The sequence below is a fragment of the Scyliorhinus torazame genome, chromosome 15 (assembly GCF_047496885.1).
Source record: "Scyliorhinus torazame isolate Kashiwa2021f chromosome 15, sScyTor2.1, whole genome shotgun sequence".
NCBI classification, from domain to species: domain Eukaryota; kingdom Metazoa; phylum Chordata; class Chondrichthyes; order Carcharhiniformes; family Scyliorhinidae; genus Scyliorhinus; species Scyliorhinus torazame.
The window spans coordinates 92,096,652-92,124,309 of NC_092721.1; the positions used below are offsets into that span (position 1 = coordinate 92,096,652).

The following is a 27,658-nucleotide window of genomic DNA, read 5'->3' on the forward strand; positions in this document are numbered from 1 at the left end:
ACAGAGACCAGGACGTGACCAATGAGCAGGCAGGACACTCAGGGGTGGTATCTCACTATAAAAGGCACGAGGCACTCACACTCCGCCTCTTTCCACTGATGAACATCTACAGAGTGAGTCAGGGTGTATGTACAGTATCACATCTCCAGCACATGGCTAAGAGCTAATGTGGTTCAGTCAGGGTAACCACACTTAGGTTAGCAGAGAGTCGAACTCATAGAGAACTGTGCTAACTGTGCTACTGGTTCAATAAATCAGATTGAACTAACTTCAAGGTCTGGAGTATCTTTTGATTAAAGCTGCATCCAGTTGCAGCCTGTGTTATCCCACAGTACAGGACTGGAACCGATGTCCTAGGGGGGGTGTTTGCTAGAGCTGTTGGGGAGAGTTTAAACTAATGTGGCAGGGGGATGGGAAGGATGCAAGAAGTTGGAAGGTAGTAAAACAGTGACAAAAACAAAAGGCAGTAAGGGGGAAAGTGTAAGGCAGAGAAGCCATAGTCAAAAATCAAAAAGTGCAACAGTACAAGGTACAGTGGCTGAGGGGAGCTCAGTGAATAGGACCAGGAATAAAACGGGAAGTGAAAACTGTCATGATATTCAAACACACATCACAACACACACATCATGATAGACAGACCAACAGACCAATTAGCACACATAACACGACAGCCAATCACAGACAAGAGCAGACACAGTATAAGACAAGAAACACGAAACCTGGTGGCCAGTCCATCTGGAGACAGGACAAGGCCAGGACCTCATTAACAAGACACTCACACTGTCACCATGTGCTGAGTACCAAGACAGGTGTGTAAATAACTAGTTGGAATAAAACTGCATTGTACCAATCGCAACCGTGTTGGTTCGTCTGTACCTCAGAGCACCCAACACCACAAAATCATTAATGGTAAGCGACGCGGCAGGTTGTTACATGAAGATATGGGTTCAACAACAAGGAAAATTAGGAGAAAGGTTAAGAGGAAATATAACTTAGGAGAGGTTACTGATCGAGGTGTTAAGATTCAGAACAGAGGTTAAAAAAAAGCCAACATAAGTGTACTTTACCTGAATGCTTGTAGTATTCGGAATAAGGTAAATGAGTTGATGGCGCAAATCATCGTGAATGACTATGATTTAGTGGCCATTATTGAAACATGGTTAAAGGATGGTCACGACTGGGAGTTAAATATCCGAGGTTATCAAACTATTCGGAAGGACAGAGTGGATGGTAAGGGAGGTGGTGTAGCTCTGTTATTTAAGGATGACATTGGGGCAACAGTAAGGGATGACATCGGTGCTATGGAGGATAAGGTTGAATCCATTTGGGATGAAATCAGGAATAGTAAGGCGAAAAAGTCACTGAAAGGAGTAGTCTATAGGCCACCAAATAGTAACATTATGGTGGGGCAGGCAATAAACAAAGAAATAACGGATGCATGTAGAAATGGTACAGCAGTTATCATGGGGGATTTTAATCTACATGTCGATTGGTTTAACCAAGTCGGTCAAGGCAGCCCTGAGGAGAAGTTTATAGAATGTATGTAATGGAACCTACGAGGGAACAAGCGGTCCTAGATCTGGTCCTGTGTAATGAGACAGGATTGATTCAGGATCTCATAGTTAGGGATCCTCTCAGAAGGAGTGATCACAATATTGTGGAATTTAAAATACAGATGGAGGGTGAGAAGGTAAAATCAACACTAGTGTTTTGTACTTAAACAAAGGAGATTACAATGGGATGAGAGAAGAACTAGCTAAGGTAGACTGGAAGCAAAGACTTTATGGTGAAACAGTTGAGGAACAGTGGAGAATCTTCCAAGCGATTTTTCACAGTGTTCAGCAAAGGTTTATACCAACAAAAAGGAAGGACGGTAAAAAGAGGGAAAATCGACCATGGATATCTAAGGAAATAAGGGAGAGTATCAAATTGAAGGAAAAAATCTTTAGGGGGCAACAGAAAGCTACTAAAAAAGCTATAAAGAGTAAGATAGATTATGAGAGTAAACTTGCTCAGAATATAAAAACAGATAGTAAAAGTTTCTACAAATATATAAAACAAAAAAGAGTGGCTAAGGTAAATATTGGTCCTTTAGAGGATGAGAAGGGAGATTTAATAATGGGAGATGAGGAAATGGCTGAGGAACTGAACAGGTTTTTTGTGTCGGTCTTCACAGTGGAAGACACAAATAACATGCCAGTGACTGATGGAAATGAGGCTATGACAGGTGAGGACCTTGAGAGGATTGTTATCACCAAGGAGGTAGTGATGGGCAAGCCAATGGGGCTAAAGGTAGACAAGTCTCCTGGACCTGATGGAATGCATCCCAGAGTGCTAAAAGAGATGGCTAGGGAAATTGCAAATGCACTAGTGATAATTTACCAAAATTCACTAGACTCTGGGGTGGTCCCGGCGGATTGGAAATTAGCAAACGTGACACCACTGTTTAAAAAAGGAGGTAGGCAGAAAGCGGGTAATTATAGGCCAGTGAGCTTAACTTCGGTAGTAGGGAAGATGCTGGAATCTATCATCAAGGAAGAAATAGCGAGGCATCTGGATAGAAATTGTCCCATTGGGCAGACGCAGCATGGGTTCATAAAGGGCAGGTCGTGCCTAGCTAATTTAGTGGAATTTTTTGAGGACATTAACAGTGCGGTAGATAACAGGGAGCCAATGGATGTGGTATATCTGGATTTCCAGAAAGCCTTTGACAAGGTGCCACACAAAAGGTTGCTGCATAAGATAAAGATGCATGGCATTAAGGGGAAAGTAGTAGCATGGATAGAGGATTGGTTAATTAATAGAAAGCAAAGAGTGGGGATTAATGGGTGTTTCTCTGGTTGGCAATCAGTAGCTAGTGGTGTCCCTCAGGGATCAGTGTTCGGCCCACAACTTCACAATTTACATAGATGATTTGGAGTTGGGGACCAAGGGCAATGTGTCCAAGTTTGCAGACACACTAAGATAAGTGGTAAAGCAAAAAGTACAGAGGATACTGGAAGTCTGCAGAGGGATTTGGATAGGCTAAGTGAATGGGCTAGGATCTGGCAGATGGAATACAATGTTGACAAATGTGAGGTTATCCATTTTGGTAAGAATAAAAGGGATTATTATTTAAATGATAAAATGTTAAAACATGCTGCTGTGCAGAGAGAGCTGGGTGTGCTAGTGCATGAGTCGCAAAAAGGTGGTTTACAGGTGCAACAGGTAATAAAGAAGGCAAATGGAATTGTGTCCTTCATTGCTAGAGGGATGGAGTTTAAGACTAGAGAGGTTATGCTGCAATTGCATAAGGTGTTAGTGAGGCCACACCTGGAGTATTGTGTTCAGTTTTGGTCTCCTTACTTGAGAAAGGACGTACTGGCACTGGAGGGTGTGCAGAGGAGATTCACTAGGTTAATCCCAGAGCTGAAGGGGTTGGATTACGAGGAGAGGTTGAGTAGACTGGGACTGTACTTGTTGGAATTTAGAAGGATGAGGGGGGATCTTATAGAAACATATAAGATTATGAAGGGAATAGATAGGAATAAATGCGGGCAGGTTGTTTCCACTGGCGGGTAAAAGCAGAACTAGGGGGCATAACCTCAAAATAAGGGGAAGTAGATTTAGGACTGAGTTTAGGAGGAACTTCTTCACCCAAAGGGTTGTGAATCTATGGAATTCCTTGCCCAGTGAAGTAGTAGAGGCTCCTTCATGAAATGTTTTTAAGATAAAGATAGATAGTTTTTTGAAGAATAAAGGGATTAAGGGTTATGGTGTTCGGGCCGGAAAGTGGAGCTGAATCAACAAAAGATCAGCCATGATCTCATTGAATGGTGGAGCAGGCTCGAGGGGCCAGATGGCCTACTCCTGCTCCTAGTTCTTATGTTCTTATAACACGACAGGTAGAAGCCTTCCCCACCAGACCAAATACAGCCAAGATCGCAGCCTGGTACAACAGGTGTTTACCTGTTGGGCTTACCCCGTAGTATTGAATCTGACCAGGGTACTCACTTTACAGCTCAAATAATGGCACTTTTAGGAATAAATAAGTTCCATGTAGATTATCACCCACAATCCAACGGGATAGTGGAAAGAATGAACAGAACCCTAAAACAATGATTCAGAAAGCAGTACAGCAAAATAACTCAACATGGAATGTGGTGCCACCCTTTGTACTAACGTTAGTAAGAAATGTTATATCCAGCTCCACTGGATTCACATCACATGTCCTAATGGCGCGATGACCCATGAGGGGTTTGAAGCCCTCTTGGGATTGGACCTATCAGAACCTGAACTGTCAGCTGTCTGTTACGAAAAAGCTGTGAATAATGCACAAGCATTCAACTTAACCGCAGCACAAAAATGGGACAATAGAAGAAAGAAAGCAAAGCCTATTTTGATGGAAAGGTAAAACCTGTGGAATATGATGCAGGCCAAAAGGTCATGTCACAAGAATACCAACCCAGAACCTTCTTATCCTCGAAATATCATGGCCCATACTCCATAGTTGACAAAGTAAACCCCTCTATGTATAAAGCACTATTGGATTCCGGGGAAGACCGGATGTACAGAGGAGCATCAGGCTTGGCAGCTGGTGTTGTACAACCTCCAACTAAGATAAAATCCAGAAAACAAAAAACCCCGTCTTCAGTTTGGGAAAGGAAAGGTGGCAGACGGCTGTCAAGAAAATATAAATAAGGCCTAGATTAGGACGAATGGGACCGCTCTGAACAACTTGACAAATGCATCTGTAAATAGAGCAGTTGCTAAATTTGATCTATTTTCTTACAGCTATCGGAATTACTGACAAAATGAAATTGAAAATACTACTGGGAATATATGATCTAATAGCCATTATCAATACCAAGCTGGCCCAACAAAGGGATCATCCAAGAAGGGAGACTGTGGTACACTCTGAATGATGAAGGAAACTGTGACCAGGGACAACTGAGCTTGACTGTAGGAAAGTGGGGGACAATCGGATGTACGGTTGGACAGATAGGGAGCGTGAGAGGGAAGAAACTGTGAGGTGGATCAATGCCACCAGAATGGGTGCAAAGTATAACACTAAAAAAAATAAATTTAGAGTACACAATGGCAATTTAGCATGGCCAATTCACCTACCCTGCACATCTTATTGGGTTGTGGGGATGAGACCTACATAGTCTCGGACAGTGACCCAGAGCCGGGATAGAACCCGGGTGCTCGGCACCATGAGGCAGGAGTGCTAACCACTGCGCCACTGTGCTTCCCTATGTGCAAAGTATAATAAAGACTACCAGTATAGTATCAATGGAAAGTGGCTATGTGGGGAATCCAGTGTCGTCCTGACTGGATGCCAAGGTGGCAGCATTTGCGGCAGGTATCCAAGGGAAAATGTAGGGCTCTGCAGTGAACCTATTGACAATGACACTGATAGTGAGAACTATAATTTCTTTTTTTTGGGGGGGGGCAAGCAAGCTATCTTGTTATCATTAAGCAGAATCACCAATTTTAGAGAGTTCACTTGAGAGTAGCAGCAGTATATATATGTATACATATATTTGTTTTTAAGCGCCTAACGGGTGTTTAATCTTTTTCTCTTTGCGAATTCACATCAGAGGGGACGGAGGCTAGGGCAGTTGCATGCTTCTCCTGTAGGATGTGGGTGGGGTCCCCATTGACTACACCTGCAGGAAGTGCACCCAACTCCAGCTCCTCAGAAACCGCGTTAGGGAACTGGAGCTGGAGCTGGATGAACTTCAGATCATCCGGGAGGCGGAGGGGGTGATAGAGAGGAGTTACAGGAAGGTAGCCAGACCCAAGGTTCAGGACAAGAGTAGCTGGGTTACAGTCAGGGGAAGTAAAAGGAATGGGCAGACAGTGCAGGGAACCCTCGTGGCCGTTCCCCTTCAAAACAAGTATTCCATTTTGGATGCTGTTGGGGGGGGTGGGTGACCTAGGAAGGCCCTAGCGGTCAGGTCTCTGGCACTGAGCCTGGCTCTGTGGCTCAGAAGGGAAGGGGGAGAATAGAAAAGCAATAGTGATAGGAGACTCAATGGATAGGGGAACAGATAGGAAATTCTGTGGTCGCGAACGAGACTCCCGGAAGGTATATTCCGTCCCGGGTGCCAGGGTCAGGGATGTCTTGGTTCGAGTCTACAGGATTCTAAGGGGGGTGGGGAGCAACCAGAAGTCGTGGTGCACATAGGCACCAACAAAATAGCTAAGAAAAGGGATGAGGATCGAAAAAGTGATTTTAGGGAGTTAGGTTGGAAGCTAAAGAGCAGGACAAGCAGAGCAGTAATCTCAGGATTGCTACCGGTGCCACATGCAAGTGAGGCAAGGAACAGAGAACGAGTGCAGCTGAACACGTGGGTACAGGGCTGGTGTAGGAGGGAAGGCTTCAGATATGTGGATCATTTGAAAACTTCTGGGGAAGGTGGGACCTGAATATGAAGGATGGATTGCACCTAAACTGGAGGGGCACCAATATCCTGGGTGGGAGGTTTGCGAGAGCTCTTCGAGAGGGTTTAAACTAGTTTGGCAGGGGGATGGGAACCAGAGCTATGAATCAGAGGATAGGGTAGCTGTTGAACAGGTAGAAATAGTATGCAGCGAGTCTGTGAGGAAGGATAGACAGTTGATAGGGCAAAGTTGCACTCAGTGGAATGGGTTAAAGTCTGTCTGTTTCAATGCAAGGAGTGTCAAGAATAAGGGAGATGAGCTTAGAGCATGGATCAGTACTTGGAACTACGATGTTGTGGCCATTACGGAGACATGGATTTCACAGGGGCAGGAATGGTTGTTAGATGTTCTGGGGTTTAGATGTTTTAAGAAGAGGGAGAGGAGGGAAGTAAAAGAGGAGGGGGAGTGGCACTGTTAATTAGGGAGTGCATCACAGCTGCAGAAAAGGAGGTAGTTGAGGAGGGTTTGTCTACTGAGTCACTATGGGTGGAAGTCAGAAACAAGGAAGGAGCAGTCATTTTATTGGGAGTTTTCTATAGACCCCCAAATAGGAGCAGAGAGATGGAGGAACAGGTTGGGCGGCAGATCTTGAAAAGGTGCAGAAGTAACAGAGTTGTTGTCATGGGTGACTTCAACTTCCCTAATATTAACTGGAACCTCCTTACTGCAAATGGTTGGATGGAGCAGATTTTGTCAGGTGTGTAGAGTAAGTATTACTGACTCAATATGTAGATAGGCCAACTAGGAGGAGGCCATATTGGATTTGGTGCTTGGCATCGAACCAGGCCAGGTGTCAGATTTCTTGGTGGGGGAGCATTTCCATGACAGTGATCGCAACTCCTTGACCTTTACCATTGTCATGGAGAGGGATAGGAACAGTCAGTATGGGAAGGTATTTAATTAGGGGAGAGGAAATTATACTGCTATTAGACAGGAGCTGAGGTAAATAAATTGGGTACAGTTGTTCTTCGGAAAATGCATAACAGTAATGTGGGGGATGTTTAAGGCGCACTTGCTACGAGTGCAGGATAGTTTTGTCCCACTGAGACGAGGAAGGAATGGTAAGGTGAAGGAGCCTTGGATGACAAGGGAAGTGGAGCTTCTAGTCAAGAGGAAGAAGGAAGTTTACATAAGGTTGAGGAAGCATGGATCTGGCACGGCTCTAGAGGGTTACAAGGTAGCCAGGAAGGAACTCAAAAATGGACTTAGGAGAGCTAGAAGGGGGCATGAAAAAGCCCTGGCGGGAAGGATTAGGGAAAACCCCAAGGCATTCGACACGTATGTGAGAAATAAGAGGATGATCATAGTGAGAGTAGGGCCGATCAGGGATAGTGGAGGGAACTTGTGCCTCAAGTCTGAAGAGGTAGGGGAGGCTCTAAATGAATATTTTGCTTCAGTATTCACTAGAGAGAGGGACCTTGTTGCTCATGAGAACAGCGTGAACCAGGTTAATAGACTCAAACAGGTTGATATTAAGAATGAGGATATCATGGAAATTTTGAAAAGCATCAGGATAGATAAGTCCCCTGGGCTTGACTGGATATACCCAAGGTTACTACGGGAAGCAAGGTAAGAGATTTCTGCGCCTTTGGCAATGTCTTTGCGTCCTCACACTCCACTGGAGTAGTACCAGATGATTGGAGGGAGGCGAATGTTGGTCCCCTGTTAAGAAAGGGAATAGGGAAATCCCTGGGAATTACAGACTAGTCAGTTTTACGTCTGTGGTGAGCAAAATATTGGAAAGGATTCTGGGAGATAGGAGGCGGGATTCTCCCGCACTTGGCGCGATGGCCCGACACCGGCGCCAAGAGCGCCACGAACCACTGCTGCGGCAGACCACACGGAAGTTGCGGAATCCTCCGCACTGCTGGGGGGTTGGCCGACGTCGGAGGGGTTGGCGCCGCGCCAACCGGTGCCGAAGGGCCGCCATGGTCCCGCGCATGCGCAGAACCACCGGCGTGTTGCTGCGCCTGAGCAGGGGGTTTCTCCTCCGCGCCAGCCATGGCGGAGCACTACAGAGGCCGGTGGGGGGGGGGCCCGATCGCGGGCCAGGCCACCGTGGCCCCCCCCCCCCGAGGCCGGATCCCCCCGTGGCCCCCCCCTCCCGAGGACCCCGCTAGATGGTCGACAAGCCAGGTCCGACCGTGATGGACCATGTCCATTTCACACCGGCAGGACTGGCTGAAAATGGGCGGCTGCTCGGCACATCGGGGCCCGGAGAATTGCCGGGCACCGGCGCAGAGTAAACCCCACCCCTGCCAGAAACCCGGCAGTAGAGAATACGGCAGCTGCCGTCGGAGCGGCGGGGCGGGATTAACGCCACCACCCCGGGGATTCTCCAACCCGGCGGGGAATCGGTGAATCCCGCCCAGGATTTATGAAAGAAGACAGCAAGTGGTAGTGGATGGAAAATATTCCGCCTGGAGGTCGGTGACCAGTGGTGTCCCACAAGGATCTATTCTGGGACCTCTGCTCTTTGTGGTTTTTGTAAATGACTTGGATGAGGAAGTGGAAGGTTGGGTTAGTAAGTTTGCCAATGACACGAAGGTTGGTGAAGTTGTAGATAGTGTCAAGGGCGGTTGCAGGTTACAACAGGGCATTGACATAATGCAGAGCTGGGCTGAGAAGTGGCAGATGGTGTTCAACCTAGATAAATGTGAAGTGATTCATTTTGGAAGGTCGAATTTGAATGCTGAATACAGGGTTAAAGGCAGGATTATAATAATAATAATCGCTTATAGTCACAAGTCGGCTTCAATGATGTTACTGTGAGAAGCCCCTAGTCGCCACATTCCGGCACCTGTTCGGGGTGGCCGGTACGGGAATTGAACCCGCGCTGCTGGTCTTGTTCTGCATTGCAAGCCTGCTGTTTAGCCAACTGTGCTAAACCTGTGCAAGGAGTCTTGGAAGTGTGGAGGAACAGAGGGATCTTGGGGTTCACGTACTTAGATTCCTCAAAGTTGCCACCCAGGTTCATAAGGTTGTTAAGAAGGCGTATGGTATGTTGGCTTTCATTAACAGGGGGCTTGAGATTAAGAGCTGCGAGGTTTTGCTGCAGCTTTATAAAACCCTGGTTAGACCACACTTGGAATATTGTGTCCAGTTCTGGTCGCCTCATTATAGGAAGGATGTAGGTGCTTTCGAGAGGGTGCAGGGGAGATGCAGCTGCCTGGACTGGAGGGCATGTCTTATGAAGAAAGGTTGAGGGAGCTAGGACTTTTCTCACTGGAGTGAAGAAGGAAGAAGGAAGAGAGATGACGGGAGAACGAAGCGGCCGAAGACCTCACTGCGCAGTTGCAAGCGGCGGCTGACCGCACTCTGCATTTGCGACGACGCACGGAGCGTTACGACATCAACGTCATGATGTGCCCGAACTGCGGCACCGCCCACTTAAAGCGGCAATGCCTTGCAAGAGGCAGGCGATGTTTAAATTATGGGAAGCCTGGCCATTATGCAGCCTTATGCAGGTCTGCACCGCCGATCGTGGGCCAGCGATCCCAGGTCCAACGCAAACGAGTTCGAAGTGTGCAGCAAGAGCTGCTGGATTCGGAACCTGGTAACACCACGGATCCAGAGGACGACTGTTCCGGCCATTCATTTACCTGACCTGGATCACCTCCCAGTGCTCCCAAAGGTGCAGCAACTCAGAAACCGGCAAAAGCTGACATACGATGCTCATGCTACTGATTTGCCTGGGCTCACTCCGGAAGATGCTGTTCGCATCAAGTTGCCTGGTGGAGGCTGGTCAGCTCCAACTGTTGTTGTTCGACAGGCTGCTCCCAGGTCGTTCGTGGTTCGTATGGCTGATGGATCCATTGTCAGGCGCAACAGAAGGGCACTACGCAAACTTGCCTGCCCACCACCGTATCTCACGTTCCCAGCTGTCGTTATGGCTTTTCCGGACACCTTGCTCCACGAGGCCACCAATCTGGCTGCAATCCCGCCTGTCAAGGCGCTGTCGTCCCCACCTCCACCTCTCAGGCGGGCGACAAGGATCCGACGCCAGCCCCAGAGATTGGACATATAAATATTTCCTTTGTACATAGAACATAGAACATAGAACAATACAGCGCAGTACAGGCCCTTCGGCCCACGATGTTGCACCGAAACAAAAGCCATCTAACCTACACTATACCATTATCATCCATATGTTTATCCAATAAACTTTTAAATGCCCTCAATGTTGGCGAGTTCACTACTGTAGCAGGTAGGGCATTCCACGGCCTCACTACTCTTTGCGTAAAGAACCTACCTCTGACCTCTGTCCTATATCTATTACCCCTCAGTTTAAAGTTATGTCCCCTCGTGCCAGCCATTTCCATCCGCGGGAGAAGGCTCTCACTGTCCACCCTATCCAACCCCCTAATCATTTTGTATGCCTCTATTAAGTCTCCTCTTAACCTTCTTCTCTCCAACGAAAACAACCTCGAGTCCATCAGCCTTTCCTCATAAGATTTTCCCTCCATACCAGGCAACATCCTGGTAAATCTCCTCTGCACCCGCTCCAAAGCCTCCACGTCCTTCCTATAATGCGGTGACCAGAACTGTACGCAATACTCCAAATGCGGCCGTACCAGAGTTCTGTACAGCTGCAACATGACCTCCTGACTCCGGAACTCAATCCCTCTACCAATAAAGGCCAACACTCCATAGGCCTTCTTCACCACCCTATCAACCTGGGTGGCAACTTTCAGGGATCTATGTACATGGACACCTAGATCCCTCTGCTCATCCACACTTTCAAGAACTTTTCCATTAGCCAAATATTCCACATTCCTGTTATTCCTTCCAAAGTGAATCACCTCACACTTCTCTACATTAAACTCCATTTGCCACCTCTCAGCCCAGCTCTGCAGCTTATCTATATCCCTCTGTAACCTGCTACTTCCTTCCACACTATCGACAACACCACCGACTTTAGTATCGTCTGCAAATTTACTCACCCACCCTTCTGCGCCTTCCTCTAGGTCATTGATAAAAATGACAAACAGCAACGGCCCCAGAACAGATCCTTGTGGTACTCCACTTGTGACTGAACTCCATTCTGAACATTTCCCATCAACCACCACCCTCTGTCTTCTTTCAGCTAGCCAATTTCTGATCCACATCTCTAAATCACCCTCAATCCCCAGCCTCCGTATTTTCTGCAATAGCCTACCGTGGGGAACCTTATCAAACGCTTTGCTGAAATCCATATACACCACATCAACTGCTCTACCCTCATCTACCTGTTCAGTCACCTTCTCAAAGAACTCAATAAGGTTTGTGAGGCATGACATACCCTTCACAAAGCCATGCTGACTATCCCTGATCATATTATTCCTATCTAGATGATTATAAATCTTGTCTCTTATAATCCCCTCCAAGACTTTACCCACTACAGACGTGAGGCTCACCGGTCTATAGTTGCCGGGGTTGTCTCTGCTCCCCTTTTTGAACAAAGGGACCACATTTGCTATCCTCCAGTCCTCTGGCACTATTCCTGTAGCCAATGATGACATAAAAATCAAAGCCAATGGTCCAGCAATCTCTTCCCTGGCCTCCCAGAGAATCCTAGGATAAATCCCATCAGGTCCCGGGGACTTATCTATTTTCAGCCTGTCCAGAATTGCCAACACCTCTTCCCTACGTACCTCAATGCCATCTAATCTATTTACCTGGAGCTCAGCATTCTCCTCCACAACATTATCTTTCTCCTGAGTGAATACTGACGAAAAATATTCATTTAGTATCTCGCCTATCTCTTCAGAATCTACACACAACTTCCCATCCCTGTCCTTGACTGGTCCTACTCTTTCCCTAGTCATTCGCTTATTCCTGACATACCTATAGAAAGCTTTTGGGTTTTCCTTGATCCTTCCTGCCAAATACTTCTCATGTCCCCTCCTTGCTCGTCTTAGCTCTCTCTTTAGATCCTTCCTCGCTACCTTGTAACTATCCATCGCCCCAACTGAAACTTCACACCTCATCTTCACATAGGCCGCCTTCTTCCTCTTAACAAGAGATTCCACTTCTTTGGTAAACCACGGTTCCCTCGCTCGGCACCTTCCTCCCTGCCTGACCGGTACATACTTATCAAGAACATGCAGTAGCTGATCCTTGAACAAGCTCCACTTATCCAGTGTGTCCAACACTTGCAGCCTACTTCTCCACCTTATCCCCCCCAAGTCACGTCTAATGGCATCGTAATTTCCCTTCCCCCAGCTATAACTCTTGCCCTGCGGTGTATACTTATCCCTTTCTATCCTTAACGTAAACGTCACCGAATTGTGGTCACTGTCCCCAAAGTGCTCACCTACCTCCAAATCCAACACCTGGCCTGGTTCATTACCCAAAACCAAATCCAATGTGGCCTCGCCTCTTGTTGGCCTGTCAACAAACTGTGTCAGGAAACCCTCCTGCACACACTGTACAAAAAACGACCCATCTAAGGTACTCGAACTATATCTGTTCTGTATCTGCACGCTAGACACCTTACATGTACATATGCCTTCACTCGCCATTTGCTGTAAATAGTTATATCTGTAAATATGTCTCTGCTCTAAGCAACCGACAATTCTTTTTTAAAAAGGGGGGATGTCATGATATGCACCCATGGACATCATGAGGTAAAAACAGGCAGTGACAGACACCCAGGTTAGCCAATCAACATACAGGAAAGAACACGACCAATCACCAGACAGAACACCAGAGGGGGGCTTCCAACTATAAAACACGCTAGGCATCAGCACTCCGTCTCTTTCCACTGGTGACAACTGTCGTGACAGTCAGGGTGTATATATGAGTCAGCACCTTCTACACGTGGATCAGAGCTAGCCTGGTCTAGTAAGTTAGAGTTAGTACACTTAGAGTAGTAGAGTGTCAACCCACAGCCAGCTGTGTGCATTGTTACAGAAGTTCAATAAATCGTATTGAACCAACGCCTACGTTTGGTGTATGCTTTACCGTTCATCTGCATCCTGTTGCAGTCCGTGTTACCCCAGGGTGAATAACACGACAGAGATGTCAGAGGTAGGTTCTTTACATAGAGAATGGTGGGTGTGTGGAATGCACTGCCAGCAGAGGTGGTGGAGTCGAAGTCATTAGGGATATTTAAGCGACTCTTGGACAGGCAAATGGACAGCGGTAAATTGAAGGGGTGTAGGTTAGGTTGATCTTAGATTAGGATAAATGGTCAGCACAACATCGTGGGCCAAAGGACCTGTACTGTGCTGTACTATTTTATGTTCTATGTTATACAGATAGGGCCACAGATCACAGACCCAACTACCAATCGAACCACAACTATCCTGACAACCTCAACTACCATAGTGGGTTTAATGACCATGCTCCCTCTGACCCATGAGCAATGACCCAAGGTTTCAAAGGGACCACTCAATGGCTGGTACTGAAAGAAATGGGTAAGGTTCTGTTTAATAATGAGCACTACAAGTTGGTACCGTTAGTGCTTAATATAGGTGGTATTCAACTACCAGAATGGTGGCTTTCCCAAATTCAGAATTTGTATATTCGGCTAACCCAAATATTACTAGAGCAAGAGATGGAGATGAAAATAAGCCTTGCACAAAAGTATAAAGGGAATATAATCAATCAGTGACTTGGCCACTGCTCATGAACAGGACTTCCACTGTCAATACCCTTGATCTAGCAAATTTAGATAATAAACTTAGAACAATGACTCGTACAGTAAAACAAGTCTTGCAGGAATTAAATAATAATGACGAAAGGAATGCCGAAGGAGGGCTATCTGGAAATAATGCTGAGGAACGGAAGTCAAGGTCTTCGAAAGCCATGCTAGAAACAATAATAACATTTTAGAGGGAAAAGTAGAAAAGTAAAAGATGATGAAAAACAACAGAATAGATCATTATATAGCATCTACGGCGACTGAATTGAGGGAAATTCTCGAGCAGGTTAAACAAGCAAGGGCCCAGCCTGGATTACAAACAACCAATTAATAACCCTCACTAATAGAAAGATACATCCAAATAGTTCAAGCTGCCAGCTTAGGCAGCTGACCAAGTTGTGATTCAGGAAAGGTTGCAGAGAAACCACAAGTAAAAGCCTTGGGAATTACATTGCGAATACCAATAATTACAGGAAGTGAAATAGGATTGAGTGTTTCAGACGTGAACACCATAGGAATTATTAAAGAAGAGATTTGGATAGGCCATGAGAATATCATAGAATTTACAGTGCAGAAGGAGGCCATTCGGCCCATCGAGTCTGCACTGGCTCTTGGAAAGAGCATCCTACCCAAGGTCAACACCTCCACCCTATCCTCATAACCCAGTAACCCCACCCAACACTAAGGGCAATTTTGGACACTAAGAGGAATTTATCATGGCCAATCCACCTAACCTGCACATCTTTGGACTGTGGGAGGAAACCGGAGCACCCGGAGGAAACCCACGCACACACGGGGAGGATGTGCAGACTCCGCACAGACAGTGAGCCAAGCCGGAATCGAACCTAGGACCCTGGAGCTGTGAAGCAATTGTGCTGCCCTAATGCTACCGTTCTGCCCTAATGTTTTACCTTATGTAGTGGAAAAGGAAGGAAGGCCAGTGGGTACAAACTTAGTCAAATATCAACAAGCGGACAAAACAATTGTCTGTCCCTGCCCTACTTATCTTCATAAAGAGCCCTTATGAGGATTTAAAATGAATAGAGACCTAAATTGCATTTTGAATACAGGGACCCTTAAGTTTGATATCACAAGAGTGGCTTGCAAATGGAAGAGAGAATATTGTCCAACCACCTCATTAAAAAGATATCAAATGGCCTCCTGACATGCCCCATTGTTCACACAACTTTTTGTATTGCACCCCAAATTCCAGCCAGAATCGGCAAAATTTAGTTGATTGATATTCATAAGAGAGTAAAGGTTACTATTAATACCACCAAAACAATTTAGGGGAATTTGGGACAGTACTTTGAGAAATATAAAACTAATATGCAATTATGACCTAAAAATCTACATTGGATGAAAGAGCAGTTGGAGAGAGCCTAACAAACAATTGGTTTAGCATACTGGGCTAAATAGCTGGCTTGTAATGCCGAACAATGCCGTTCAATTCCCGCACCAGCCTCCCCAAACAGGCGCAGGAATGTGACGACTAGGGGCTTTCACAGTAACTTCATTGAAGCCTACTTGTGACAATTAGTGATTATTATTACTATCCAACAAGCCAAAGAAACTGAGTGAAATATAAGCAGTGGGATGCTCCGCCCTGCCGCACCACATTTCTGCCTCAACCCGCCGGCAGGATGCTCCGTTACGCCAGCCGGTCAATGGGGTTTCCCATTGTGGGGCAGCCCCACGCCGTCGGGAAACCCCCGGACTGCCGGCAAAACAGAGCACCCCGCCGGCGGAGACTGTCAAATAAACAAGTTGGTAGGATGATATTTGGAATTGGGGTACAAATATACAGATTCACCCTTGGATAAGAATTTCTCTTGTTACTTTAATTGAAGTAAATTTTAGACTAATATATCAAACGTATACTTTGATGATGTTTGAACATTGGAGAATTAAAATGGGAAAGAAATTGAAAATGGAATTGTTTGCGCGGAAGCGAGAGTGAGTGTTAGACACAATGATGACCTAAGAGAACATGTTATTCCTGATTTTGATGTATAAACTCGCTATGGGAATAAGCGCAATGTATGCTGTGGTTGACTATGACTATATGTACCATAGCTTGGACAAAAAGTATGATATATACCCATGTGCAAACATGAACTTGGCTAAAGAACATTTGGACGTTTAACTGCAATCCAAAATACTATTGTTCAATGGATCAAAGCAGGGAATGTAGCAATAAGGCCCAGCTTATGCTAAAATGACACACATCTGTTGGGAGATTTGGTCAACTTCAAATGGCAATATTCAGGACCTTTTGGCCTGACCTATTCAAGGAAAGTTTGCAACATGCAAAAATAGGTATTTGTGATTGCACAAATCGGAAGTTTGCAAAGTGCAAAACAGGAACTTGTAACTGTAGAAATCTACACGTGACCACAATGCCTGAATATTGGAAAATCGTCTGCATGATGCCATGCGGTTAGAAGAGGTCATTCGGCACCTGGGAGCAGAACACAAGGGCTTGACCTTTTTATAAAATACGCATAATAGAAAAGTATGATTATCAGAGATCTAAGACCATTTCTTAAGAATGACTCGTGGGACCCACCTCACACACGATGCACCTGGAGTGAAGGCTCAGCGAACAGAAGAGACCTCCGAGAAGAACTTAACCAGTTGGAAGGGGTAATATCTACTTATGTCTAAAGCTGAGTATTGACACAAATTGTGATCATTTGTATAGGATAGCATTTTAATACATAGTGTATTTGATTCAAGTTTAGTGAATAAAATTGTGTTGATTCATAAGTTACAATGCAGAAAGTGTGTTTGATTCGTAATTGTTTGACCTCTTTGTAACAGTACAGAGACTAAGAGGCTCAACATCAGGTAGCTCTTTGTAATATATCTCTTCAGTTTTTGCCACACAAATGAAACCAATTATCACAGAATTTTGTAAATATTTAAATTCAACTTCTTTCTAAAGTGAAATTGTCATTGTGCAGCTTATCTACCCCTGCCAATTTCTAATTTTCACCATCCTAGCCTAATTTCACATATTTTCACCATCCAAGCCTATCTCTTTACATCAGCAATACCTCGTCCTTGCTCACCTTTTCCAACTATGCATTTTTCCCTTACAAATATCATCCCAGGCTCAGAAGTAGCCACCTAGAATGATTACTTAAAAAGCCAGGCAAATTCAGAGTGATACAGAGCCCAAGAGGCCAGGAAGAATTAAAGTAGATATGAGTAGGCAATTACTGCGAGTTGGTGGAACAGGAAATTGCTGCGCTCAACAATTCAAAAGCAGGGGCCTACAAAGCATCAAACACAGGTATTCCAGAGCGTGGGTACTAGCTCAATTGGGAGCAGTCCAATCCACATATCTGTGACACTAGCTATGCATGTGGAAGCTCCAGTTCAATCCGCAGCAAAGCCTCCCGAACAGGAGCGCTAAGAATGTCATATGTGTTTTAAGCATCAAATTAGAAAAAGCCATCTTCAATATATCTTGGTAGCATTAGGTCTGTTTCCATGCTAATCGGTGACGAACCAGAGCCATGAACAGTACTATAGTTTGGAAGGGGTTTATATGCACAATACTCTCTCAGGACAGTTGTGTTATGCTTCTTCATGTAGCAAAAGCTGCTTCCTTGATGTATACTCTGACAAAGGAAGGTTCAGACTTGGAGTTAGGTTTAACACATCTATTGAACAGTTAACAATTCTCCTACTTGAGTTCGACTCCCCTGCTGATCTTGCGATAGTAACTCAATCTAACTAACCAGTCTGCTCTAATCCATGCGGTGGGTATGATGCTTCCTGATCTGCCCCTGTCTCTCTGAATGTCGCCTATGGAAAGAGAAAGAGCATGTGTGCCCTGTTCTTTTATATGGGTAGCCCCCTTGTGGTAGTGTCACCTCTGCGTGTGTCTTGACTGCCCATTGGTCGTGTCCTATCTTACTGACCTATTGGTTGAATGCCTGTGTGTCATGATGTCTCTGGTGCTCCCTCTAGTGTTTATTTAGTCCAAGTGTATCTACATTAACCCATTGTGTACCTACAGTGATGCATATCACCACATCCCCCCTTTTTTTGTGTTACATATTTTCTGTACAGCGTTAAAGAAAATTGAACAAAATAGGTAGTTAAGTGATGACATGTACAAATCATGATGATAGTGATAATTATACAATACCAAATAATATGTATGAGTCCAAAGTTCATGAATTTATACGGTCGAGTGGCTTTCTTGTTTTGTTGGTGAAGTGGTGATGTTGATGGTGGCATGTCCTTGTGAACGCCGTCAGTGTCCCTGTGCTGAAGGAACCAAGAAGTGGTCAAATCACTAATTGTCTGATTTGGACTCTTTTTTTTCGATGATTGTGGTAGCGATGCAGTATGTAATCTGTGTCGTCTGGCCTGGACTGTTTCTTGTGATTGCGATATCGATGCAGTATGTCATCTGCCTTGAAAGCTGGTTTGCTTGTTTGTAGTGGAGCAAACTTGAATCAGTGAGATTTGCCGTCATGCCATGGTATGGCTGTACTCTTGCCAGTGTTAGGAACTGTGTTGTTACATTGTCCTTCATTGCAGAGTTGTACCATGTCGTACCAGTCGTTGTTCCAGTGTTGTTGTTTTTGTCGTGCTGTTTGCCGACATTGGTGCCTTCACAAAGTTGCTTGTGTCAGTATCCTTTGTGGCATCAGCTGTTTCATTGAGTGTGCCGTCTCTGATTCTTCGGCGCTCCCGTCTGGAGTCATGTCCGGTTCACTAGAATCATCTTTGGCTTGTCGATGCTCCCCGTCTGGAGTCTTTTCTGGTTCACCTGAATCAGCTTTGGTTTCCTGACACTCCCCTTCCGGAGTCACTTCAGGTTCACTTGAATCATCTGAAGTGTCACTTGAATCATCTGAGGTGTCTTGATGCTCCCTGTCCGGAGTCAAAACGTTCAGGAATGCATTTTCTTGTGGAGAGGCTCGAGTGGATGAGGTTTGAATTAACATGGTGTCACTGGTGTCACCAGTAGTCTCACTTTGATTGTCGAGTGCCTCTGTACATACTAGCAGTCAGTCTCGCTGTCATGTTGCACATCCTGTATGGGAATTGTGATGGCTTTGTCACTTGTCGCATATACAGTGTGTAGACCTTCAGCGTCTTCTTGCTGGTTAAATGAGCTGGGTAGACTGTCAGAGTCTTCTTCTCGTGGCTCAAATAATCTGGGTGGACTGTCATAGTCGCTTTGTTGATCACGTGAGCGTGGTAGACTTGCATCGTCTGCTGCTGGTTGCTCAGTTAAGGTTGCTAGACCTTCATGGTCGTGTTCATGCAGGGACTGCACTCTGGAGTCTTGCGTTGCTCCCATCGTGGAGTCTGTCAACGAGCTCGCTGTGGAGGCTTCTGTCACTCTCTCTGTGGAGTCTTGCAGCGTTCCCTGTGTGGAATCGTGCATTGGTCTCGCTTTTTATCTGGAGACGTGCAGTTGTCTCGCTGTGGAGTCTAACATCGCTTTCTGTGCGGAGGTGGGTTTCTTCGTGGTGTGTGGACCACTCTCCGTGTGGAGTCGGGAACTCTTTGTGGTGCGTGGACCACTCTCTGTGTGGAGTCAGAGACACTTCATGGTGCGTGGACCACTCTCTGGGTGGAGTTGGGGATTCTTTGTGGTGTGTGGAGCACTGTTCGTGGTGGGTGGACCACTGATGTGGCGCCAGGCCACTCTCTGTGGGCTTGGACCTCTCTCTGTCTCTTGGCATCAGGCTCCTCTTTGTGGACTTGTACCGCTCTCTGTCTCTTGGTGTCAGACCGCAGCAGAATCCTGTACTTCTGGGTTAGGTTGTCGTCTGTGCTGGGCTGAGGATCCCCAAATCCGAAGAACTCGTCCATGTCTGTGTCGGATTCTTCCATGTACAACACATCTCGTTGCGGTTCGGATTTGGTACTGAGATCGCCACGTCCAATGATGAAATCATCTTCCGAGTCGTAGTCTTCAAGGACCATATCATCACTTTTTGTGTCGGAGCTGTTATTGTGCTCGCGATGTCCAAAGAGGTAATCAACGTCTGAGTCGTAGACTTTAAGGACTAAATCATTTCTTTGGGCGGTGCTAAGTGCTTGTTGCAGGGTTCTGCGGAGGTTACTTTCAGCTACTGGTCGAAGTTCAGGCATTGTGATGTCGTTCCAGGTGAAAGAATTGTGTTTTGCGGCTTTAAATTTTTTTTCCACCATTTTGGAACATTTCCCCTTTAAGTCGGCGTAGTCCGGGGCCTCTGACATCATGCCGCTTGTGACGTAGAGCGTAGGAATGGATCGCGCATGCGCAGATCATTTTTCCTTTTCTGTGCGCACTTTGCGCAGCTGCACATGCGCGGGTTCTTGCGCATGAGCAAAACACTGTTTTGCCAGTTCTCGTCTTCTGGGGAACTGCGCATGTGCGGCTCCTTTCTCAAGGTGGCTGCCAATCAAAACTGCCGTTTTCTGCATTTGAAGGCTTACTTTCGCCTGGTGGTGAGTATTGGCGCCTCTTTTACTCTCGTGTTTTCCTCGCAGTATATTTGAAACTTTTCCAGGACTGTCTGGAAGTCTCTCTTGTTTTGCTCTTTTGAGTATTTGATGGTCTTGAAGATTTCTGCTGCACTTTCACCCGCAATGGTGAGCTGAAGCTTTATTTATTCTGCATCCACCACGCCATCATGGTCGGATGCTACCAGGTAGATCTCAAATCGCTGCCTGAATGCACGCCAGTTTGCACTGAGATTGCCGTGGTACCTGAGCTGCTATGGAACCGGAATCTCGAACATCTTGCCTGGGTGCTGTTGCTGGTAGTCACGGATATGTTGAGTTGAACTATGTAGATTTAACAGGCACTAACTGATACCATGTTGTATTATGCTTCTTCATGTAGCATAAGCTGCTTCCTTGATGTATACTCTGACAAAGGAAGGTTCAGACTTGGAGATAGGTTTAACACATTTATTGAACAGTTAACAATTCTCCTACTCGAGTTCGACTCTCCTGCTGATCTTGCGATAGTAACTCAATCTAACTAACCAGTCTGCTCTAATCCATGCGGTGGGTGTGATGTTTCCTGATCTGCCCCTGTCTCTCTGATGGTCACCTATGGAAAGAGAAAGAGCATGTGTGCCCTGTTCTTTTATATGGGTAGCCCCCTTGTGGTAGTGTCACCTCTGGGTGTGTCTTGACTGCCCATTGGTCGTGTCCTATCTTACTGACCTATTGGTTGAATGTCTGTGTGTCATGATGTCTCTGGTGCTCCTCTAGTGTTGACTTAGTCCTCATGTATCTACATTAACCCCTTGTACCTACAGTGATGCATATCACCACAAGGACAACACATCATATGCTCTCCTATCTTGCCCAACTATTTACCAGCACATGTGGGAGAAAGTAGCTAGGCCCATTTTAACTACTAAATCTCCCAATCTGAAAATTTCAATCAAGTACAGAAACCTTAGAAATCAGGAACACTTCATTTTAAAGTGCACGACAGTTAATTTTAATATGTTAATTTTTTATTCAATTAGTTATTTACTTCTAAGATAGTGAGCTTCTGCAAATCTAAATACAAATTAAGGGAGCTTCAGTCTGTTGTATGCTTGATTTGGTATTTTTCCCAGACTAGAAGAATTAATTTAAACTATGTACTACCAAAATATAATAAAGTATCAATTTTGTGCAAGTACCAGGTTTCCGACTAGATGGTGCAGGCGAGGACAGAAAAAGCAGCTGTAATGTGCCAATTTATCCTGTTGAGTTGTCCTCCCCATAACATTACAAATTCTGGGAAAACAACCTGAGAAATTTTAATCCTGTAGCCTGGGATGTGAAGTCCCATTTCTGATATTTACTGTGGTCAGGTGACAACAATAGGGCCTTGTGGTAGTATGTATTAGGGGTCATGTGGGACTGGAAGCCCAAATGTCATTGGCTGTCAGATCCCGGGTCCTGGTTGGCCGTTGACCTCTAGCTCCGCCCTGAAGGCAGAGTATAAGAAGCCGGAGTCCTCCCCCGCAGGCCAGTCTACTATCGAGCTGCGGGGGAACAGACACGCTTAATAAAGCCTCATCGACTTCACTCTATTCGTCTCTCGGAGTCTTTGTGCGCTACAATTTATTAAGCGTGCCTAAAAAGGACTATGGAGCTCAGGATCATCCCGGAATGCCTGAGGATCAGCCCCCACGCAGTGAACGCGGCAGCAGCCTTCAAGCACTGGCAGACTTGTTTCGAGGCCTACCTCAGAACGGCCACCGGCCGGGTCACAGAAGACCAAAAACTACAGGTCCTGCACTCGAGGTTAAGCACGGAGATTTTCTCCCTCATCGAAGACGCGGAGGATTTCCAGATGGCGTTCGCAGCACTGAAAAGTCTCTATGTCCGCCCAGTTAACCAAATCTACGCTCGCTACCAGCTCGCGACGAGACGGCAAAGTCCCGGAGAATCGATTGACGAATTCTACGCCGCGCTGCTGATTTTGGGACGAGCCTGCAGCTGCCCTTCGGTGAACGCAAATGAACACACGGACATGTTAATGCGCGATGCTTTTGTGGCAGGTATGAACTCCTCCCAAATCCGCCAAAGACTTCTAGAAAAAGAGTCGCTAGGACTCTCAGAGGCACAGGCCCTAGCAGCCTCCCTAGACGTGGCCGCACGGAATACCCACGCCTACGGCCCCGACCGCGCGGCAGCCCATTGGGCTCCCTACGTACCCGTCGCGACAAACACACACCCCCCCCGGACACCCCACAGGCTTGCGCGGTCCAAACGCCAAGTCGCACCGGGGGCACCCGCTGCTATTTCTGCGGCCAGGCGAAACACCCCCGGCAGCGCTGCCCGGCCCGCGCAGCAATCTGCAAGAGCTGCGGGAAAAAGGGCCATTTCGCGGTTGTGTGCCGGTCCCGCGAGGTCGCCGCTGTCCCGGGAGAACAGGGAGCCCTGCACGCCGCTTACGCTCCCCAACCCCCCCAGCGCCCCATGTACGACCCGCAGGCGCAGCCACTCTGGGTCCCGACCACCGCGGTCCAGGGAGAACAGGGAGCCCTGCACGCCGCTTACGCTCCCCAACCACCCCCCCCCGCGCCCCACGTATGACCCGCCGGCGCTACCAATTTGGGTCCCGACCACCGCTGTCCCCAGAGACGAGGGAGCCCCGCGCGGTCCTAACGCTCCCCAACCCCCCCAGCGCCCCATGTGCGACCCACAGACGCCGCCATTTTGGGTCCCGGCCACCACGAGGGGAGGAAGGGCGCCGCCATCTTGGACCACCCCAGACTTGTACGACGCATGGGGCGGCTATTTTGTCCACCCCCGCCGCCATCTTGTGACCCCCCAGCCATGTGCGATGTATGGGGCAGCCATTTTGTTCATCCCCGACGCCATCTTGGACGGCAACAGCGGACCCCAGTGTCGACGGCTCCACGGGGTTCGAGGAAGACGCTCCACTACTACAACCACGTCTCGCTTCAATAACGCTCGATCAAGCTCGGCCCCGGACACTCCAGACGACGACGACAACGGTGCTAATAAACGGGCACGAGACACCATGCCAAGTCGACTCCGGGAGCACGGAGAGCTTTATCCACCCCGACACGGTAAGACGCTGTTCCTTGACCACCTATCCCAGCGCACAAAAGATTTCCCTAGCTGCAGGATCCCACTCGGTACAGATCAAAGGTTTCTGCATAGTTACCCTAACGGTGCAGGGGAGGGAGTTCAAAAACTACAAACTACACGTCCTTCCCCAACTCTGCGCCCCCACATTACTGGGATTAGATTTCCAGTGCAATCTACAGAGCCTTACTTTCAAATTCGGCGGCCCAATACCCCCACTCACTATCTGCGGCCTCGCAACCCTCAAGGTGCAACCCCCGTCCTTGTTTGCGAACCTCACCCCGGATTGCAAACCCGTCGCCACTAGGAGCAGACGGTACAGCGCCCAGGACCGGACCTTCATTCGGTCCGAAGTCCAGCGGCTACTAAAGGAAGGCATAATCCAGGCCAGCAATAGTCCCTGGAGAGCACAGGTGGTAGTAGTGAAGACAGGGGAGAAACAAAGGATGGTCATAGACTATAGCCAGACCATCAACAGGTACACACAACTAGACGCGTACCCTCTCCCCCGCATATCCGACATGGTCAATCGGATTGCCCAATATAAAGTCTTCTCCACCGTGGACCTCAAGTCCGCCTACCATCAGCTCCCCATCCGCCCAAGTGACCGCAAGTACACAGCCTTCGAGGCAGACGGGCGATTATACCATTTCCTAAGGGTCCCATTTGGCGTCACAAACGGGGTCTCGGTCTTCCAACGGGAGATGTACCGAATGGTTGATCAACATGGGTTGCGGGCCACGTTCCCGTATCTCGACACTGTAACCATCTGCGGCCACGACCAGTAGGACCACGACGCCAACCTCCAAAAATTCCTCCAGACCGCCAAAGCCTTGAACCTCACGTACAACGAGGACAAGTGCGTTTTTAGCACCAACCGGCTAGCCATCCTGGGCTACGTAGTGCGCAATGGGATAATAGGCCCCGACCCCGAACGTATGCGCGCCCTCATGGAATTTCCCCTCCCGCACTGCTCAAAAGCCCTGAAACGCTGCCTGGGGTTTTTTTCATACTACGCCCAGTGGGTCCCCCAGTACGCAGACAAGGCCCGCCCCCTAATACAGACCACGACCTTCCCTCTGTCGACAGAGGCTTGCCAGGCCTTCAGCCGCATCAAAGCGGATATCGCAAAGGCCACGATGCGCGCCATCGACGAGTCCCTCCCCTTCCAGGTCGAGAGCGACGCCTCCGACGTAGCCCTAGCGGCCACCCTTAACCAAGCGGGCAGACCCGTGGCCTTTTTCTCCCGAACCCTCCACGCTTCAGAAATCCGCCACTCCTCAGTGGAAAAGGAAGCCCAAGCCATAGTGGAAGCTGTGCGACATTGGAGGCATTACCTGGCCGGCAGGAGATTCACTCTCCTCACCGACCAACGGTCGGTAGCCTTCATGTTCGATAATGCACTGCGGGGCAAAATCAAAAACGACAAGATCTTAAGGTGGAGGATCGAGCTCTCCACCTTCAACTACGAGATCTTGTATCGTCCCGGAAAGCTGAACGAGCCGTCCGATGCCCTATCCCGCGGCACATGTGCCAACGCACAAATTAACCGCCTCCAAACCCTCCACGAGGACCTCTGCCACCCGGGGGTCACTCGGTTTTTCCACTTTATCAAGTCCCGCAACCTCCCATACTCTTTAGAGGAGGTCCGTACAGTCACAAGGGACTGCCACATCTGCGCAGAATGCAAACCGCATTTTTTCAGGCCGGATGGTGCGCACCTGATTAAGGCTTCCCGCCCCTTTGAACGCCTTAGTCTGGATTTCAAAGGGCCCCTCCCCTCCACCGACCGCAACACATACTTCCTTAATGTGGTGGACGAGTACTCCCGCTTCCCATTCGCCATCCCCTGCTCTGACATGACCGCGGCCACAGTCATTAAAGCCCTGAACACCATCTTCACACTGTTCGGTTGCCCCGCATACGTCCACAGCGACAGGGGGTCCTCTTTCATGAGTGACGAGCTGCGCCAGTTCCTGCTCAGCAAGGGCATAGCCCCAAGCAGGACGACCAGCTACAACCCCCGGGGGAACGGGCAAGTAGAGAGGGAGAACGGCACGGTCTGGAAGACCGTCCTACTGGCCCTACGGTCCAGGGACCTCCCAGTTTCACGGTGGCAGGAGGTCCTCCCGGACGCTCTCCACTCCATCCGGTCGCTATTGTGTACGAGCACTAATCAAACGCCTCATGAGCGTCTCCTTGTCTTCCCTAGGAAGTCCTCCTCTGGAACGTCGCTGCCGACCTGGCTGGCGGCCCCAGGACCCAACTTGCTCCGAAAGCATGTGCGGGCACACAAGGCGGACCCGTTGGTCGAAAGGGTTCACCTCCTCCACGCGAACCCGCAGTACGCTTACGTGGAGTACCCCGACGGCCGACAGGACACGGTCTCCCTGCGGGATCTGGCGCCCGCCGGCAACACACACACCCCCCCGACATCATTCACCCAACCCTCCCCCCCTTCCTGCCACCGCCGCACCCCGCGACCGCCCCCTTCCCAGGAGGATCGGTTCCCCTTCCCTCAGGCCCGACCAAGAATAAAGCCCAAGCTGAAGCCGTAAGGCTCCCGGAGACGACAACACCGGAACAAGCACCACCACCACCACCGGGGCCGAGGCGATCGACACGGACGACCAGACCGCCCGACCGACTCGTGGCGTCGATCTAAATCAATATATGGACTTTTCACAAGAACATTTTGCTTTTTCTCCCGATACCTTCTGTAAATAGTTGAAACAGGACAAAATTGTACATACTGTATTGCATATGAATGTTTTTCCTCCCAGGACCAGCCCTGTAAACCCTTACCACCATGCGAAGCATCACCCCGCCGGGTTCATTTTTGACAAGGGGTGAATGTGGTAGTATGTATTAGGGGTCATGTGGGACTGGAAGCCCTAATGTCATTGGCTGACAGATCCTGGGTCCTGGTTGGCCGTTGACCTCTAGCTCCGCCCTGAAGGCGGAGTATAAGAAGCCGGAGTCCTCCCCCGCAGGCCAGTCTACTATCGAGCTGCGGGGGAACAAACACGCTTAATAAAGCCTCATCGACTTCACTCTATTCGTCTCTCGGAGTCTTTGTGCGCTACAGGCCTATTGTTATAATATAACAAATTTACAGACACAAATCATCCAAATCAATTCTGAAAGATACATCTGACTGCTTTCTGTATCTAGATATTTAGTTTTTTTGCTCTCCTTCTCAAGGTAGAATTACAGTATTTGCTGAAGATTAATTTAGTTGCTTATTCCCCTCTGTACTCCTTCCCAAATTTTAATTTAAAAGTTTTAAGAGGAGCCATTCACTGAATTTATAGCTGTCAGAACCCTTTTGCAGAATTGGGCAGCAGGTGCTCTCGTGGTTATGAGTTACTTCACAAAATATGCAGAGCACCTAATGTTACACAATTCTTTTTTCGTGACTGCACTCAAATACCAACTTGTCTCTGAGATTATGGCCACTGCCATGATACACTTTTGTCTTTAATGCACAAAGAACATAAAACAACGATGCATACCGTAATCGACAATTCTTCTCCAAACCTTTTATTATTTCCTCCATTGCAGCAGTTAGTCTAGAAAATAAAGAAGATCGCATCACCACTTGGACATAAGAGCATTGAAATACTAATGCTGTCATTGTAGTTATCTTTAATCCTCTCTACAACAAAAATATCATCGGAAACAGCTTCAACTGATGAAGCTAATTCTGGGCACCACATTTAGGAAATATATGAAGGAATTGGAGACAGCCCAGCATTATGAGAATATTTCTGGGGATGAGAAACTTTAGGTACAAGGATTAAATGACAAAGCTGGAACTGTTCTCCTTTAAGAAGAATGGTGTGATGTACCTGCACAAAACTCACCCACTTAAATATAGAAAATGTGCAGGTTGTTCAGTAAATGTCAACCAACGTATCAGATTACCAAGCCCTGTGGTGATGGGGACAGGCAGAGGAAGCTACTAGCAGTCTTTAGTCATAATCCTACATATAAAGGGCCTCAGGGTAAAAT

The 27,658-nt window shown here is 47.6% G+C and overlaps 1 protein-coding gene across 1 annotated transcript in view; it reads right to left on the minus strand.

The window, feature by feature from the left end:
* LOC140391314 (deuterosome assembly protein 1-like) overlaps positions 1-27,281 on the minus strand; it is a 150,495-nt gene extending 123,214 nt beyond the window's left edge. The window contains exon 1 of the mRNA XM_072475906.1: positions 27,160-27,281. Within this exon, the coding sequence (XP_072332007.1) occupies positions 27,160-27,281 (122 nt within the window). The remainder of the gene's footprint in view (positions 1-27,159) is intronic.
* Positions 27,282-27,658: the final 377 nt, after the last annotated feature.